The 15,965-nt window shown below is 29.6% G+C and overlaps 1 protein-coding gene across 4 annotated transcripts; it reads left to right on the top strand.

Moving 5' to 3' along the window:
- The first annotated feature begins 1,192 nt into the window (after window positions 1–1,192).
- On the top strand, window positions 1,193–8,328 carry LOC114179083 (glycosyltransferase BC10-like). 4 transcript variants are annotated; one of them, XM_028065294.1, is made up of 11 exons: window positions 1,193–1,464; window positions 2,103–2,618; window positions 3,234–3,332; window positions 4,521–4,621; window positions 5,433–5,504; window positions 5,621–5,711; window positions 6,081–6,161; window positions 7,007–7,066; window positions 7,141–7,263; window positions 7,694–7,732; window positions 7,816–8,328. In XM_028065294.1, the coding sequence occupies exons 2-11, from the start codon at window positions 2,232–2,234 to the stop codon at window positions 7,942–7,944; spliced, it is 1,182 nt and encodes a 393-aa protein (XP_027921095.1). In that variant the 5' UTR covers window positions 1,193–1,464; window positions 2,103–2,231; the 3' UTR covers window positions 7,945–8,328. The 4 variants fall into 4 exon arrangements, with proteins under 4 accessions (XP_027921095.1, XP_027921097.1, XP_027921098.1 ...); XM_028065296.1 differs by having other exon boundaries at window positions 1,199–1,464; window positions 2,045–2,618; XM_028065297.1 differs by lacking the exon at window positions 1,193–1,464 and adding an exon at window positions 1,557–1,576.
- The last annotated feature ends 7,637 nt before the right edge of the window (window positions 8,329–15,965 follow it).

The raw sequence follows: 15,965 nt of genomic DNA, 5'->3' as shown, positions 1-15,965 counted from the left end.
AAATGTTGGATCTGACTGTTTAATTAGACCCGCTCTTGATTTATAAAAAAATTTTGATCCGACTGGTTTGTTACAGAAAAATAGTCAAAAATTATCTCAGTCATTGACCTACTACTTTCTTTTTTAACTTTTAAATTTATCTTTTTAGAATTTATTTGTATATATACTTTTAAATAAATATTTAAAGGATATTAATCATATAAAATTTTTCTAAATTTTTAATTTGATTAATTAATTAATATTTTTTAATTGGATAAACTAAAATAATAATTATATTTTCATGTTAAATTACTCTATTATAAACTTAATTTGAAATGATTAATGATTTAAATTATAATAATATTATATATTTTCATCTAAAAATCAGAATATTAAAAATTTAATATTTTTAATTGTTTTAATTTTAATTTTAAAAAACAAAATGAAAGAGTGAGTCAGAGACAACTCTCCAATTAGACGAGTTAAACGGGTTGGGTCGAGACGGATTTATAGGTTAAAAATTTCAAACCTGACCCTCTCTATTTTAACAAACTAACGGGTTGACTCTAGAGTGAAATTTTATTTTGATACCCTTAAAAACGATATTTACAGTTAAAAAATAAATTTTAAATTTAATTAAAGAACACATAATTAACTTATAATAAAATTTGTTTTCTCTTATAAATTATAAATTCATCTCATTTTAGTTATATATTGTTAAGTTTAAAAAAAGTCAAATAAAAAATTGAATTTGTAAAAGAAAAAATTGATAATTTAATTATTTTAATTATAAAAAAATTGAGTTCAACGTTTAGTGAAAAAATATCATTATTTCATATTTTATAATTTTAATTATTTATTTATAAAAATAATTTATGAAATAATAATTTTAAAAAGTAATAATTATAAATTTTAATTTTTAAATATGTTGTAAATAAATTTTAAGAATTATTAAATTAAATTTAAATTAATTTTTTTATTTTGATTGATTCTATTACTTTAAATAGTTGTATTATTAAAAAATATATAAATAATAAATAATTTTAATACATTTCACAATAAAACATTATTATCCAATTTTATAAAATAAATATCTCCATTAAATTTTTATAAACTTAAATTTATAAAATAAATATATTGTATTTTTTATTTTAAAAGACCCCATGAATTGCGATTTAAATATAATAGTAAAGTATGAAAAGGAAGAAAAAGGCAGCGCCAACCAATGGGTGAGACGAACGGACAAAGGGGAAGGAGAGTCTGTTGTGTTTGTGTTTGTTCCGAAAGTGCTTACACAGAGGGAATTCAGTCCAATTTTTTTTATTAAATTAATTAATTGAGGGAGGGCTCTGCAATCCTATTTTTCGCCCACACTATTCTGATTCTTCTTTCCTTTGCCCTAGATCTTTCTCTCTCAATCATTAGATTTCGTTTACCTTAATCCATATCCTTCTTTTTTCCTTCCCTCAACTCCACCATTTTCGGGTATTCCTCTCATTGCTTTCTCTCTCTTTTCTTTATTTCAAATTAATATCTTCGCTTAATTGTTGGGGGTTTAACGCTGAATAAACACTTCTTTTTCTTGTAAATAAATTAGGTGAGATTGTTTAGTGTCTTGCAAGTTATTTTTGTTACACACTCTGTTGTTACCGGACAGGGGTTTGAATGTCTTTTTGATTTTGACCCCTCGGGTGGTTGCTTTCGACCGCTGTTTCAATTTTAAACTGAAGTTCCTGTTGTTGAGATTGTTAAGTTTGTTTCGGCAGTTGTGTTTTTGTGAATATCATGGTTGTCTTAGCTGTTAGTATACTTCGAAACAACGATGCATTAGTCCCTGCCCCTGTCCTGCGGTTAAGATTTTGTGAATATTCGGTAGCGTGAGCGATTAATTGCTGGACTTTTTGCTTCTTGCGAGTATTTTTTTTTTTTTTTTCTTTATCTTCATTCGTTTATTAGAGTTGAGAAATACTTAGTAGAATCAGAAGAAAGGTTAGGTGGACGAGGCTTTGTTGTGTATCTTTATCTCTCTTTTAGATATATTATGAGGGTTGTATTCATTTGTCAGGTGTGGATTTCGGTGAAGAATTGAGTGGATAAAAAGGTTGACTTGTTTTTGTTTTCAGATTTCTCTGCGTCAATCTGTGAGTTAATTGTGGGGGGTATATGCCCTTGGTTTCTGTGGGTTGGAGTGAGGGAGCACGTGGATGATAAAGAGATTTGGCGGAGGTGAACACTGTGATGCATTTGCATAGATGAAGGCAGAAAAAGGTTGGCGTTTGGATAGCGTGGGTGATATGCAGATACTGCCCGGGTCTCGCCACCGTCCTCCCATGAAGAAGCCCATGTGGATTATTATCTTGGTGTTGTTTGTGTGTGTCTTTCTAATCTGCGCTTATATCTACCCACCAAAAAGCAATTCGGCCTGCTATGTCTTTTCTTCCAGAGGGTGCAAGGGTTTTGTTGATTGGCTTCCACCGATGCCTGCAAGAGAATACACCGATGAAGAGATTGCTTCACGTGTTGTGATTAAGGATATTTTGAACTCACCGGCAATTGTTTCAAGAAAATCAAAAGTTGCCTTCATGTTTTTGTCACCGGGCTCTCTGCCATTCGAAAGATTGTGGGACAAGTTTTTCCAAGTAAGATTTGTACCTGTCTAATCTTATATGTTCAAGCTGTTGTTTCTCAATTCTCACATTGGAAGACGGTCAATTTTCCTCTTTGAAATGTATTTGTGACACATGTTTTATGACAAAGAAGATAGCCAGTTTGGTAGTGTTTAGATATCCTGCATTTCTTTTATCTATAAGAAAATTAGCTTGTTGATGACACTGAATTTTTCTATGGTTCGAACTCCCTTATTGTCTTTGATGATTCTTTTATTAGAAGTGACTGCTAGAAGAAACATCAAATTGTTAGGACTCTGGAGAATTTTAGAATTTCATTCCTTCAGTCAGAAAACTGTATTGGAATCATTAGAAAAGAAAATCTCCTTATTGTAGCACCTTTAGATGATGGGCTAAGGAGACTGTTGCATGATTTAAATAATTAAAAAAATGGCCTGTATTTTTGATTCAGTATTTATGCTTTTAATAACTTATTGATAATAGACTCCTCGTAATGGATTGTAGTGCACATGCATCCATAGTTTGTTTCTGTAATTTCCTTGGTTGGTAGTTGGTTTGCTTTCTTTTGAATCCTGTTTATCTTGTGGTTTGTGTTTACCTGGATTATGCTCTACTCCTTTTTCGCAGGGTCACGAAGGAAAATTCTCTGTTTATGTGCATGCATCCAAGACAAAACCAATTCATGTGAGTCGATATTTTGTTAATCGGGATGTACGCAGTGACCAGGTACATATTTTCTTCTTACTGTTCCGTTTACTATCGTTTATGAATTGTACTGTCTTAATTAACTGTTAAAAGTAAATATATATTCTCTTATGTGAATCATATTTCCGTTGACTGTTTGTATTTAACTTTTTATTTAAAGAAAAAATGGTTCTTTTAATCATAAGACATGCTTAAAGAAATCATAAGCTAAAAATAATAAGCTAATATTGTAGTTTTTGACACAGCTATGTCACAGAATGACTTTTATTTGGGGAAATTGTACTTACTTTTCCTGAAGTGTCCTTAAGTGACAATGACACCTCTACTAGATTCTATCAAACACTCAAGTCCTTTAGATTGTATTACCTTTATTTCTTTAAGTGTCACTTAAAGTTTTTATACACAGATCTAGAAAAAATAATACATTTCTACTTTCTAATTAAATAGTTATAAAATTTTCTAGTTTACTGTTTTTAATTTATAATCTAAGATAAATGGATGAGTTGTTTTTCATTTCCACTTTTGCAATAAATGTTTACGATAATTAAAAATTAGGTGGAAAGGAAGGCCGTGATTGAGAAAAAAATGTTCTTGAACATTGAAAACAACCCTTAGAAGATCTGGGAGAGTAATAAAGAAGTGTTTGTGTCACTTTATTAAATAAGAAAGGGGTATGATAAACATAGGAAGGATGAGTCTTTATGTAAAATTTAGGGGAATTTTAGTGTCATTTAACAAGATTCCAGTGAAGACTAGTGTAATTTTCCATTTTATTTTTATGCTTAAAGCAACATAAGTTAAATGTACTTGCCTTAATGTTTTCACATCTTCTATTGAACTCACCACTTCTGATTTTAGGGAACTAGAATGTTATTGACAAAGTTCTGTTGCACACTTTCATTCTTGTAAAATGAGATAAAGTATCTGTTTTATTCCGTGGAATAAGCTGAGAAGTCGACAAGTCCAGTTTGACTCTGAACGCTTTGAATTTATTCTACTTAAACAATGTTGCATCTGGTTAAAATTAATTGGTATTTTCTTGGAATCAGTCTGAATGTGTTTTTTTTAGGGCTGGTGAATGTGCTTTTTAAATTCGGGTGTTTATGATTTAATTATAGGGATAGTGACAGCAAGTGTAATTGCCTGTTGTTTTCCAATAGTCTGTGGTTTTGTGGTGAGCAATTCTCTTAATCAGAAGTGTTGTGGCAGGTGATTTGGGGTAAAATTTCTATGGTTGATGCAGAGAGACGGCTATTAGGGAATGCCCTTCAAGATCCTGACAACCAGCAATTTGTTCTACTGTCTGATAGGTAAACTGTTAATGTGTTATGAGTTTTCTTTTAATTATGTTCTTACTGAATAATTAGTTTTAGACATTAACATGTTTTTTGTCCGTAAGTTTTTTTCCGGTGGTTTTTGTCCTCCTAAATTTTAAATCTTGAGAATTGTCTTTCACTACTTAGCGGTGATATGGTATACGTGTCTAATCATGTCATGTCATTATAGTTCCGTATGGAGGTGACATGGTTGATACTTCAATGTTTTCCTAGCTTTATCTAGACTCTGGTGAGAGCGGAAAGAGAGAGAAAGGAAAAGGAAAAAGAGTAGAAAATGAAATTGTTTGAATTAAAAGAAAGCGGCTGAATTTGAGTAAAAAACTTATATTAGATTTAATTGAAAAAAATATTTATTTTATTGTAATACATAAATAAATACGTAAATATTAACGACATAATTGATTATATCTCAACTTATAAGATATATACAAAGGCATAATCCATTATGTTTTCAGCATAACAAAATCGATTATACCTATGATTCTGTATAAATCTTCACTCTTATATGAAGAGTTTTTTTTTTTTTTTTCTCGAAATTTATGTTTTTCCAATGATTGTGTGCCTCGATACTTAATACTTCCTTCTTTTTTATCCGCCTTCCAATTTTCCATTGCGAGACCCAAAAAGTACGAAAACAATTTAAACTTTACAATGACTAAAATTGACAAAAGAAAAAAATAGGGGATCAAAACCACTTTAAATCATATTTTTAGGGATTAAAAATGTACTTTACTCAGTTTTATAGGTTTTATCAATTTCTGATTTGTATATATTGGTTTTGCAGTTGTGTGCCTCTGTATCATTTTGATCATATTTACAACTATCTGATGTATACAAATATCAGCTTTGTTGACTGGTATGACAATCTTTCTCCTCTGGGTTTTTATCGAGATAATAGCCATTCTTCTCTCTGTTTTCTGCTGTCTATTTGACATATTTTTACTAATGTGAACTTTTCCTTTCTCTTATTAGCTTCAAGGATCCTGGTCCTCACGGCAATGGCAGGTATTCAGATCGCATGCTTCCTGAAGTTGAGGTGAAGGACTTTAGAAAGGGTGCACAGGTATATTCTTGCTCAAGTCTCGATGGAGCTTGGAATTCAACATTTAAAATAGAAACATTGCTTATCTACATACAATGAATTTTTAATTGGAACAAAGTATTTTGTCTACTTTATTTAACAATTGCACTTTTCCCAAGATACCAACTGGATAATTGGAAGTTTCCATTGTTTCATACCCTTGTGTGATTTCTATCAATAGGCTATACTGAACACACTACAGAATTGAGTTTTGTCACAGAAACTTGGTGGTGTCGTCAATAGCAAGAATAATACTTTATCTTCTGTGAAATGCATACCTACCCACACACACACACACATGTATGTATAACCCATTTATGTCTCTGCCTTATTATTTATCTTCCCTTGCAGTGGTTTGCAATGAAACGGCAGCATGCAATTATAGTCATGGCTGATAGCCTGTACTATTCAAAATTCCGGTCTTACTGTCAGGTAAAGTTGTTTTCATATGTTGTGCTTAATATTTAAATTGTTTTTGTATAATAGTTTAATTTATTCGAATTGTTAGTTGTATTTAACCTTATTATTTAATTCTTCTTAAAATTTGTACCCATCATGCCAAGCAAATTTAGTATTTCTTGAGGTTCAAGATGCCAAGTTTCTGATTTTGTGTTTTACTTGTCCTTAACCATATTTTTAAGCAATACATGGATGTTGCATTTTGTTACTTGTGTTTTATTCTTTTAATAACTTTTCTCCGAAGTATGTAAGACGTTACAGAAAGCATTTACTTTGTACAATCCTCCTTTTTTGCATTGAGAAAAAAGAAGAAGCATATGTCCATTGTAAGATTGCATGGCTACTGCTGTGTATGCCCCTGTATGGTGTGTCGCAAAAAATCTGAAAGAGAATGACAATCTAGAATGTCAAAAGGTGTTAGCACCCTTGATATTGTTGGTTTTATCTTGTATGCCAGTGTTGTTTAGTGATTAAGGTGATTGGACCATATATGTTCTAGTAATTTAGAATTTTAAACTCCATAAATGTACTGCTGTGTAAGCTAGAAAAAAAACACCTTGGGGAACATAGAGATGATACGCACATGATATGTATGGAGTCATATTGTGCACCGGTGTTGTGGGTCACTTGGTTACTACAGCATTAGGTCTAAAGGAGGAGAGGGGAAGGCTTTTAATGAAAGGGGAGGATAGCGAATAGGATGGGAGGGAGAATAGTCTTGTTTGCTTCATAAAGGGAGGGAGGGGAGGAGAAATAAACAGATTTAAGTATTATATACTACCAATTTAGTATTGATGTGAAATTTGCTATTTTTCCAGCCCGGTTTGGAGGGGCGGAATTGCATTGCTGATGAGCATTACTTGCCGACCTTCTTCCAGGTGAGAGTTTGAATTGTAATATTATTTTAACATTTTTCATTCTTAAGCTAAGTATCTCATATCTCTGGTTTTAGATGGTTGATCCTGGTGGAATTGCAAACTGGTCATTAACTCATGTTGACTGGTCTGAGAGAAAATGGCACCCGAAGTCTTATAGGGCTCAGGATGTAACTTACGAACTTTTGAAGAATATCACGGTATAGTTCGGCTAAAACTCTAAATTTTACAATACATACTCATTCTTTTCTGTGAGCTACTGATTGCATTCTAATTGACACAATCCATGTTATGGAATGCAAATCTAAACTTGAATGAAAACTGAATTCAAATGGTCATGCATAAGCAAATTTGAAATAAAATTCCTTAAAAGTAGTGAGATGCGTCAGAGTGCTCTCTCTGGGTATTGACAATGCTCTCCCTATCTTTTTAAGTTATAGTAAAACACACCATAAGACTTTTAAGGGAAAGTAAAACTGATATAGAGGTGTGGGGGTTTCCCTTTCTTCATAGTATTTTTGTTTAGCGAGTGTGCTGCAACAGTTAACTTCTTTCAACTTAGCATGGTCTTTGTTTATTTTGTTTTCAAGTTTAGTCCATGGATATTAACAATAATTTTTATTTCTGCAGTCCATCGATGTAAGCGTACACGTAACCAGTGATGAGAAGGTATGATACATTATAGCTTTACTGATCTGTTTTATAGAGAGGATGAATTAACCAGCTTGATGAGTTATCTTGTGTTTCCACAGAGAGAAGTGCAAAGCTGGCCTTGCTTATGGAACGGGATTCAGAAGCCATGTTACTTATTTGCTAGGAAATTCACTCCTGAAACACTGGATAATTTGTTGCATCTATTTTCCAATTATTCAGCAGCATGAGGCAGCTATTTGATCTATTCTTTGGTCGAAAAGTTGTTACTTTCGGCCCCCATCTTGGTTTCTCATATGACATGAGAGTTGTAAATTGCAGCATTATTGAGGTCTGATCGCCTAGCAGCCGCATATATTGAGTGCAAGGTGAACTGGCCATGGAGTTCGGGTGGCTTAACATGAACAGAACAGGAGGCTAACGATTCAGTGTTCCTTCCTTTGGGATGGATGGCTTATTTTTTTTCCTTCCATTTCGGTTATATTTTACATGATAGATTTTGGAGGAATCATATCAACTCATTATGGTTGTTCATCTCTGTAAAACATGCCAGCTTTTTAGTTGAAAACACCTTACTCTTCATTCACAAATTCATTTGTCCATTTTTGTGCGTATCTCTTTGATGAAATTTTGTAGTCTCTTTGTCCTCGTGTTTTTTTCCAGATGTAAGTGACGTTAGTATTGAGTCTTATAAGTTTTGAATTGGAAATTTACCTTGAGGAAGTGTAATTCTAATTTTGAATTAACCTTGCACTGATATTAAACAAAAACAGACGATCACAATTAGTACCAAAGTACATGTTATCGACCTTTAATGGTTGTTTACAATAGTAATTTATATAACTTTTAAAGTCACATTTAACAAGTATTGAGATGTTGCTCTACGAAAAAAACAAGCATTTAGAATTCTCGTGTCTCGTAACTACGCCGACTGAACGAAACAGTTTTTCTGGAATTACATTATATGATTTGCGTAGCTGATTTTATATAGGGAATAGCGTTTTCTTGTTCATTATCTTAGAACTTTTCAACTCACTTTTTTTTAAATAAAAGCTTATAAGATATTTTGAGCATTCAATATAACAAAAATATTTAATAAAATTTTAATCAAAAACACTTAAATTTATCAAAATAGAACTAAAGTCAAAGTTTTCATGATTCCGAAAATGGACGGCTTTTGCCATATTGTGTGACCATTGACGTTTTTAACATAGATGATGGCTGAGAATAAGTTATTGCGTCACACTTCTTCTGGAACTTTCGAAAAATCCATGTTCATCACAGAAAAATGTTCATCACAGATAAATTTGAACTTTATGTCTTGCTCTCTTTTTTCTTCATATACTTCTCGTATTTTGTATATGGAGTTAAAGGAATTAATGATAAAGTGGAAACAGTTCAATTTTATAGTTTTAAGGTTGTTTAAGATTTTAAACAAGCCACAAATGATTTAGTATTATAAATTTTGGCATTTTGAAAAAGTTCAAGATAATTCATATTTGTTTATATTACTATTTTTTTTCTATAACTAATTGATTCCATAATAGTTTCCGATTAGAGTATTATTTTCTCGTAAAAATAATTATAATATGGTTTTTTGTTACTTTTAATTTTATTATTTTAAAAGGCTGTGTAACAAATTAAAAAATAGCATTATTTAAAAAAGTATTCTTTGATCATAACACTTAAGCAAAACAACTTGTTCTTTGCTTAAAATTAATCTGTTCAACTTTCCAAAAGTTAAATTTATTTTCCAAGTTCTTTTAAAGATTTCGCACCACGAAATTATATGTCATATAAGTTCAGGCATTGGATTAATTTCAGTTAAAAAAATTTATGGAGCTAATTTTGGAAAGAAAAGCTTAATATACGGAAAATAAACGGAATTTCATTTTGCAGGAACTGACAAGTTAAACTGAGAATTTAATAATGGTCCCTATGGATGATTTTAATTTTTTTAATGGGATAAACAAAAAGGAGAAGCTTGCAGATTGAGACTTTCAACTCAATAAGTAAAAAAAAAATTCATGACTATATATCTTAACTGATTTGACGTTATTTAGTGTTATTATTTTTAAAAGACCTATAATTTAATTTAAATGTGATTGTAGTAAATACGATTAAAGATAGTTTGAAAAATACATTGTTTTATAGAAAATTACAAATTAAATGAACTTAATAATATTTTAAAAATATTTAGCTATATTTTTTGCAAAAGTAATCTTTTCTGTTTATAGTTAACCTTGAATTAATATTTCTAATATTTTTCTATATAATATTGAGTAATCAACAGAATATTGGAAATAATAAAAGAGTTTTTATTAAGATGATTGAAAACGTTTATTCTTAAATTGGTATTAATAGTACTTTTATATTAACTAAAAATTTCGAATCAATGTCATACCAGTCATATATATATATATATATATATATATATATATATATATATATATATATATATATATATATATATATATATATATATATATATAAACAATACTTGATTGCTCTTAATTATATATAAAAATATTATTAGGAAAAAAATATTTTTATTAAGAAGGCTATTATTTTAAAAATTAAAATTAAAAATATGATGTATTGTTTTTGAAACAGAGACGAGTGTACAACTCAAATATCAGAAACATTCAATATGTTAGTGGTTGCTACTTAATCATCAATTTTCACCATTGAGATTTAGCAGATTAGTACTCCCACAACAATCTCATTTTAGTTGTTTATTAAAGTTTTTTCACACATTAACAAAATTTAAAACTAGTAAATAAATAATTTGTTTCATTGCACAATTAAATAGATAGTAACTAAATCTTTTACAACAATACCTAATACTGAATTGATTTGTAGCTTATATAATGCTCTATTTTACTGTTAAATAATATTTTCCCTTATCTAATTTGTTTGAAGCTAATAATAAAATAATTTAAATTACAGGTTTATTGAAATATACTTGTAATTATTAGTTAAAGAATTTACAGGATTTATAAAAGAAACTTAAACAGTACCTGAAATGAAAAATATTTAAAAATTAATAAAAAAAAAGACTTGAACCAAAAGGGAGAACTTAAACTAAAAAGAGTGTATTTCATCTGGTTACAAGATATATGAATTCCAGTAGTCAGTGAAAACTTAAAAAAAAAAATTAAATGAAACATTATATATACATATGTTTTGTTGTAGGCATGCAAACACATTTACAAATATCTAAATACAAAATTTAACATGTTAAGTAATTCATGGGTTTTGACTAGTCATGTAAAATAAGATTTGAACGATCCAATGCATGCATGGAGGCGCCATTTTCGGTCAAAATGAGAACAGTACCTACTTCTTCTGCTTAACTATCCTCAAATAATGATTCACCTTCACTTTCATAAACCTGTAAAATCCACTGCCAAATAACCATCACAAAAACAGGCAAAATGAAAAATTTAGTTTCTGCATCACTTATTAGTGATTAGAACATGTTCTAAACGACTCTCGTACTATGTTACCATGTTGATGTTATTCTTAATTGCTGTTGGATCTCCAACCAGAACAAAGAGAAAAAAAAATGTTGAGTTTGAAAAACTCTTTACAAGGTCTGACATAAAAATGTAAAGAAAGAAAGCATGAGTCGAGATAGCTCCCGACAATACTCACATAGAGATTTATGCCGGCAAGCCATCCCGGCTCATATCTACTCTCTCTACATTCATGCAAGACACTTGAGAGCAACACTATCTCTCTTCACCTTCAATCTATTACCCTCATTCAAACCTATTTATAACCACACATTCTCAAACTCAAACCACAATAACTTCACAAAGTACTACTAAGTGGTCCCATAGAAATGGTACCTGTGAACTTTTTCATGTTGCTCTTATCCAAAACCATTCTTATTGTCTGGAATCAACCAAATGTTGACTTAGCTGGTTTCTTCCCAAAACTGTGTACCTTCACTAATTTGCTGTATGTTTCTGATTTGGCATTGTCAATCAGAATTTTCGCACAAATTTAGTTGATCAGAAAAGGAGTTCTGTTCTGATTATATTTTTACTTTAAATCGTTTGGTGTCAACGTGGACCTGGAGTTTGACCAATAGGATAATAATAATTTGACTGATTTTTTCCATTCACTTTTAATCTATTATGTCAATAAAAAAAATTAAGATTTTGATTTGATACTAGATTTGCTTTGAATGAATAATTATCGCACACGTACGCATACAGTGTATGAGTCTATGACAGAACAGTATGAATTCCTAAAGAAACAGTGATACGCATATATGCTATCATGGATTTCTCACGTAATTGAAGTTTCTTGTTTGTTGAGAGTCCATTAACAAAAAGACTATCGTCTTTATCTAACTAGAATAACATTTCTAGAAACAGGAGGGGTACCACTTTATGAACACAAGAACAATTATCAGACCATCATTTATTTTTTTAGTATAGTTACCCTCACTTTTGCATTTTACATATCTTTTATATTCATTCTGGAAGTAGCTAGTGACTAGAGTTGGGTTGATTGGGAATCTTTATGTCCCAAGTATAAGTTTATTTTTTATCTTTATATTTATTAGGTATAAAATTAAATAATTATAAAAGTGCGAAAATATCCATTGTATGTCTTATAACTAAATTGCCAAATTACTTGCAGATTAAAGAAAATTCATATAAATTTTTTAGATGATGTAATAAATTAAAAGTGTTTTAGTAATTTAAGATGAAAATAATTAAATGCGCATGAATGAGATGAATATGTATATCTTTATTTTTATGTCTATCTCATTTTTCATACTTAACCGTTGATCTGACCCGTGCCATCTTGACTTTCGGCTTGGTATGAGTCAACTCATATCAAACTTTGGCCCGATTCAAACTTCATCTCAGACCAATTCAATGATTCAGGCCAACTTGGTTCGACCTTCGATCCAGGACAGCTCGGCTCAACCTTTATTCTGTGCCGACCCATAAAAATGTCTCAATCTAGGCTCTTTCTTATCTTTTCTTCATTTATAATTTTTCCTTTTGTCCTATTGGCCTATTGAATCTTTTGTCATCAATATCTCTCTTATTCTTATAATTTATTTTGATTATTTTTTCTAAAGAAAAGACAAATAAATCCATTAATTCAAATGGTTTTTGCATATGGTGTTATAATCTCTGAAATGGATTAATTATTACTCATTCTCCCTGATTTTTTTTTGGGGGAAGAATTTCTCTTATCTTTAAAAATTAATTATACACTTATTTATTTAAAAATATAAAAAAAATATACATATCACTTTATTCATTTAAAAGTATTTATGTGTGTAGAGTCTAAATTAAAATATTGTTTTTATCGAAAATTTTCCTGTAAGAAACCCACGATTGAAATAAGCTTTCAACTTGTAAATTAGTAAATTACACATGCACTATAAATTTAGGTTGGTGGAGTGTGAAAGAGACACCTTTCCGGTCAAAGTAGATAGGATTCGATTTCTAACTTTTGTAAATGCACAAAGAAAGTTAATATTTTGGCACTAACCAAAGTAAAAAAACAACTGTTTAACAGCTTAATAAATTAATATTTTAATTAAATATATATTTTTTATTTTATAACATACTATTATATTATTAAAGTGAGTTCTGAACTGAATTTTTTATTTTATAGGGTTTTAAGATATCACTCTTAGATTAAAAAAAATGTAGTTTGTAGTAGAAAAACTAGAGATAGCTAGGTCCCACCATGAAACGGTTTTTTTGACGTTGTTTGTTATCGAAATCGAAAACCAGTATGGAATGAAGAGAAAGTTGACTTAGATCATTCTCTTCCTCGAACTTACGATGAGTAATTCAGTGTTGTTAGAATATATGAAGAAAGAAAGTTGGTGGTTAATGTTTCTGATTTGGCTTTGTCAATGGGAATTTGTTCTTAAAAATTTTGCACATCGGAAAGATGGTTCCTATTACATTTTGACTTTAGTTGCTTTCCGAATCACAAAATAGTGCCAATTCCTTCTCTTTTTAGCTGGACAACAATTTGCATTTCATTTCTCCATTGTCTTTTGTTCCTGTACCTAGTTTTTGCAGGTATGATATATATTCATGGAATTTGCACGTAAATTCCACATTTCAAAAAGAATAATAGTTTAACACACTTAATTAGTTTACATATAATTTTCATTTTAATTTATGAAATAAATACTTTTCTTTATTTTTATCATTTTACTTCTTAAAACTCTTACAGGAAATTTTATCCAAATAAATTTGTTACTCCTCATAAAAGAAAACTCAAACCAAAGTTCCCCTACTTAAACAAGAATTTATTTATTTATCGTGTAAGTTTCATATTAGACAGAAATAAGTTGAGTATAAATTCAAATTTGTTATCTTGATATTTTAGACTATAGACGATATTAATTATTTATATGGATTGAACTCACGTTTAATTAATATAATTTTTCTCAAATATTTTTTTTTAATTAAAGTTAATAATTTATTCCGGTGTCGAGAATAATATAAAAGAGAGTAGGTAAAGAATTTTAAAATTTAAGAGTTGGTTACTTCTAAGATACAACTCGATATAATAGAATCACAAATAATATATATTTATGAAAGAGTCTCTTCATGTAACATTATCCAGAGGCATGGATGTCTATCATGTCACGCTTAGAGATATTATTTTGGAGTGGTTTTGGATAAAGAGTAAAAAGATAAATAACATGTGCAATAGAAGAAAAGATAAGAAGGTTGATAGAACATCCTAAAGTTTGGAAAAAAAAGTGAGAATCTACTTTGATATATTTAGTCCCTTATTTAGTGTACTTGATATATTTAGTTCTATCTATGATGAGCATAACACTCAAAATTATAAAAAAAAATCAAATCAACTATTTTTTAAAAAATTAATTCATAATTACGTGATCTCTCCTTTTTAAGATAAATTCATAGAAAAAAAATTAATCATTATCGATTCACCAAAGAAAAAGTAAATCATTTATTATATAGATTTTCATGAAGAGGTATGTAACCTAATCGTTCATTGTGAATAAATATATGTAGGAGTGAAATACATCATTGTCAGATCGACCAAGATAAAAAAAAATATTGTTTTTTTTTTCCTTTTTGAACAATATTTTTTTTGTTTTTAGAAAAAATTAAATATTTTAAAAATAACATAATTTTGTACGTCTAATCATATTAGAATGGGTTTTGAAAACCACACTCTTTTTTCTATTTTTTATGGAAAATTATAAACATACATCTTTCAATTTAACACTTAATAAAATATTAATATTTTAATTTTTCTAATTAATTTATCTTCAAATATTTAATATTTTAAAACAGAAATATTCTTTTGTAGGTATTGAATAAGTGTGGAGCTAAAAATGTGGTGTTCATGACCCTTTTTTCATAGAATGGTGATCTGATATTAAGGAAGAAAAAAATAATTCACTTTACAACCAAAATAATAATTTTAATGATATTTATTTTATTTTTTAACTTGAAATTATAATATATATTATTATATCATTAAAATATTAAAGAGGTTGTCAACTGGTTTTATTTTTTTTAAGAGGTGTATTATTTTTCTGTTTTATAGCAAGGACTTTTAACACTTCCTTTTTACCCTTTAAAACCTTGCAGGGAAGTTGATATTCAAACAACTTTTTTGGATGCTAGCTAAGTAAGGTGTGTTTTTTGTTATAGAAGGATGCTATGGTTACTTGCATCTGATTTCTCTGTGGTTGTCTTCTTACCAAATGAAGACAACTTCATTGCTTCGAAACAAAGAAAAATATATTTGTACAGTGGGATCCATTGCATGCACCACTACACCATATTTTATTTTAGATCACACTGAACAAGTAGGAAATTGTTTTGTGAGATACTTGTATGAACAGCTTCTCCTCAGTTTATACATAAAGTTCATATTTAGAACAGGTTTCAGATTGTATCAGAAATTTGCTGGTTTTTGGCACATAGCAACTCAGATATTTGTGCAATCATAACTGCTAAAAGAACAACACACACATGTAATATAATATGAATCAGTTCAAAATTTAATAAAAATCTCATTGCAACCGAAAAAATGGATGTTATGAGTTGAAAAAGCTCTTTGCAAGATCTGACATGAGAATGTAAAGGAAGGAAGTATGAGCAAGGATGGCTCCCCAGCAATACCCACAGAGGGATGCTTGGTTTTTAAGCATAAGTATGCCGGCAAGCCATCCCTGCTCACATCTACTCTCTCTACCTTCATGCAAGAC

This window comes from Vigna unguiculata, chromosome 3 (genome assembly GCF_004118075.2).
Source record: "Vigna unguiculata cultivar IT97K-499-35 chromosome 3, ASM411807v1, whole genome shotgun sequence".
Taxonomy (NCBI): Eukaryota; Viridiplantae; Streptophyta; class Magnoliopsida; order Fabales; family Fabaceae; genus Vigna; species Vigna unguiculata.
Note: the sequence above shows the minus strand (reverse complement) of the source record. Positions and strands in the feature narration are given on the sequence as shown.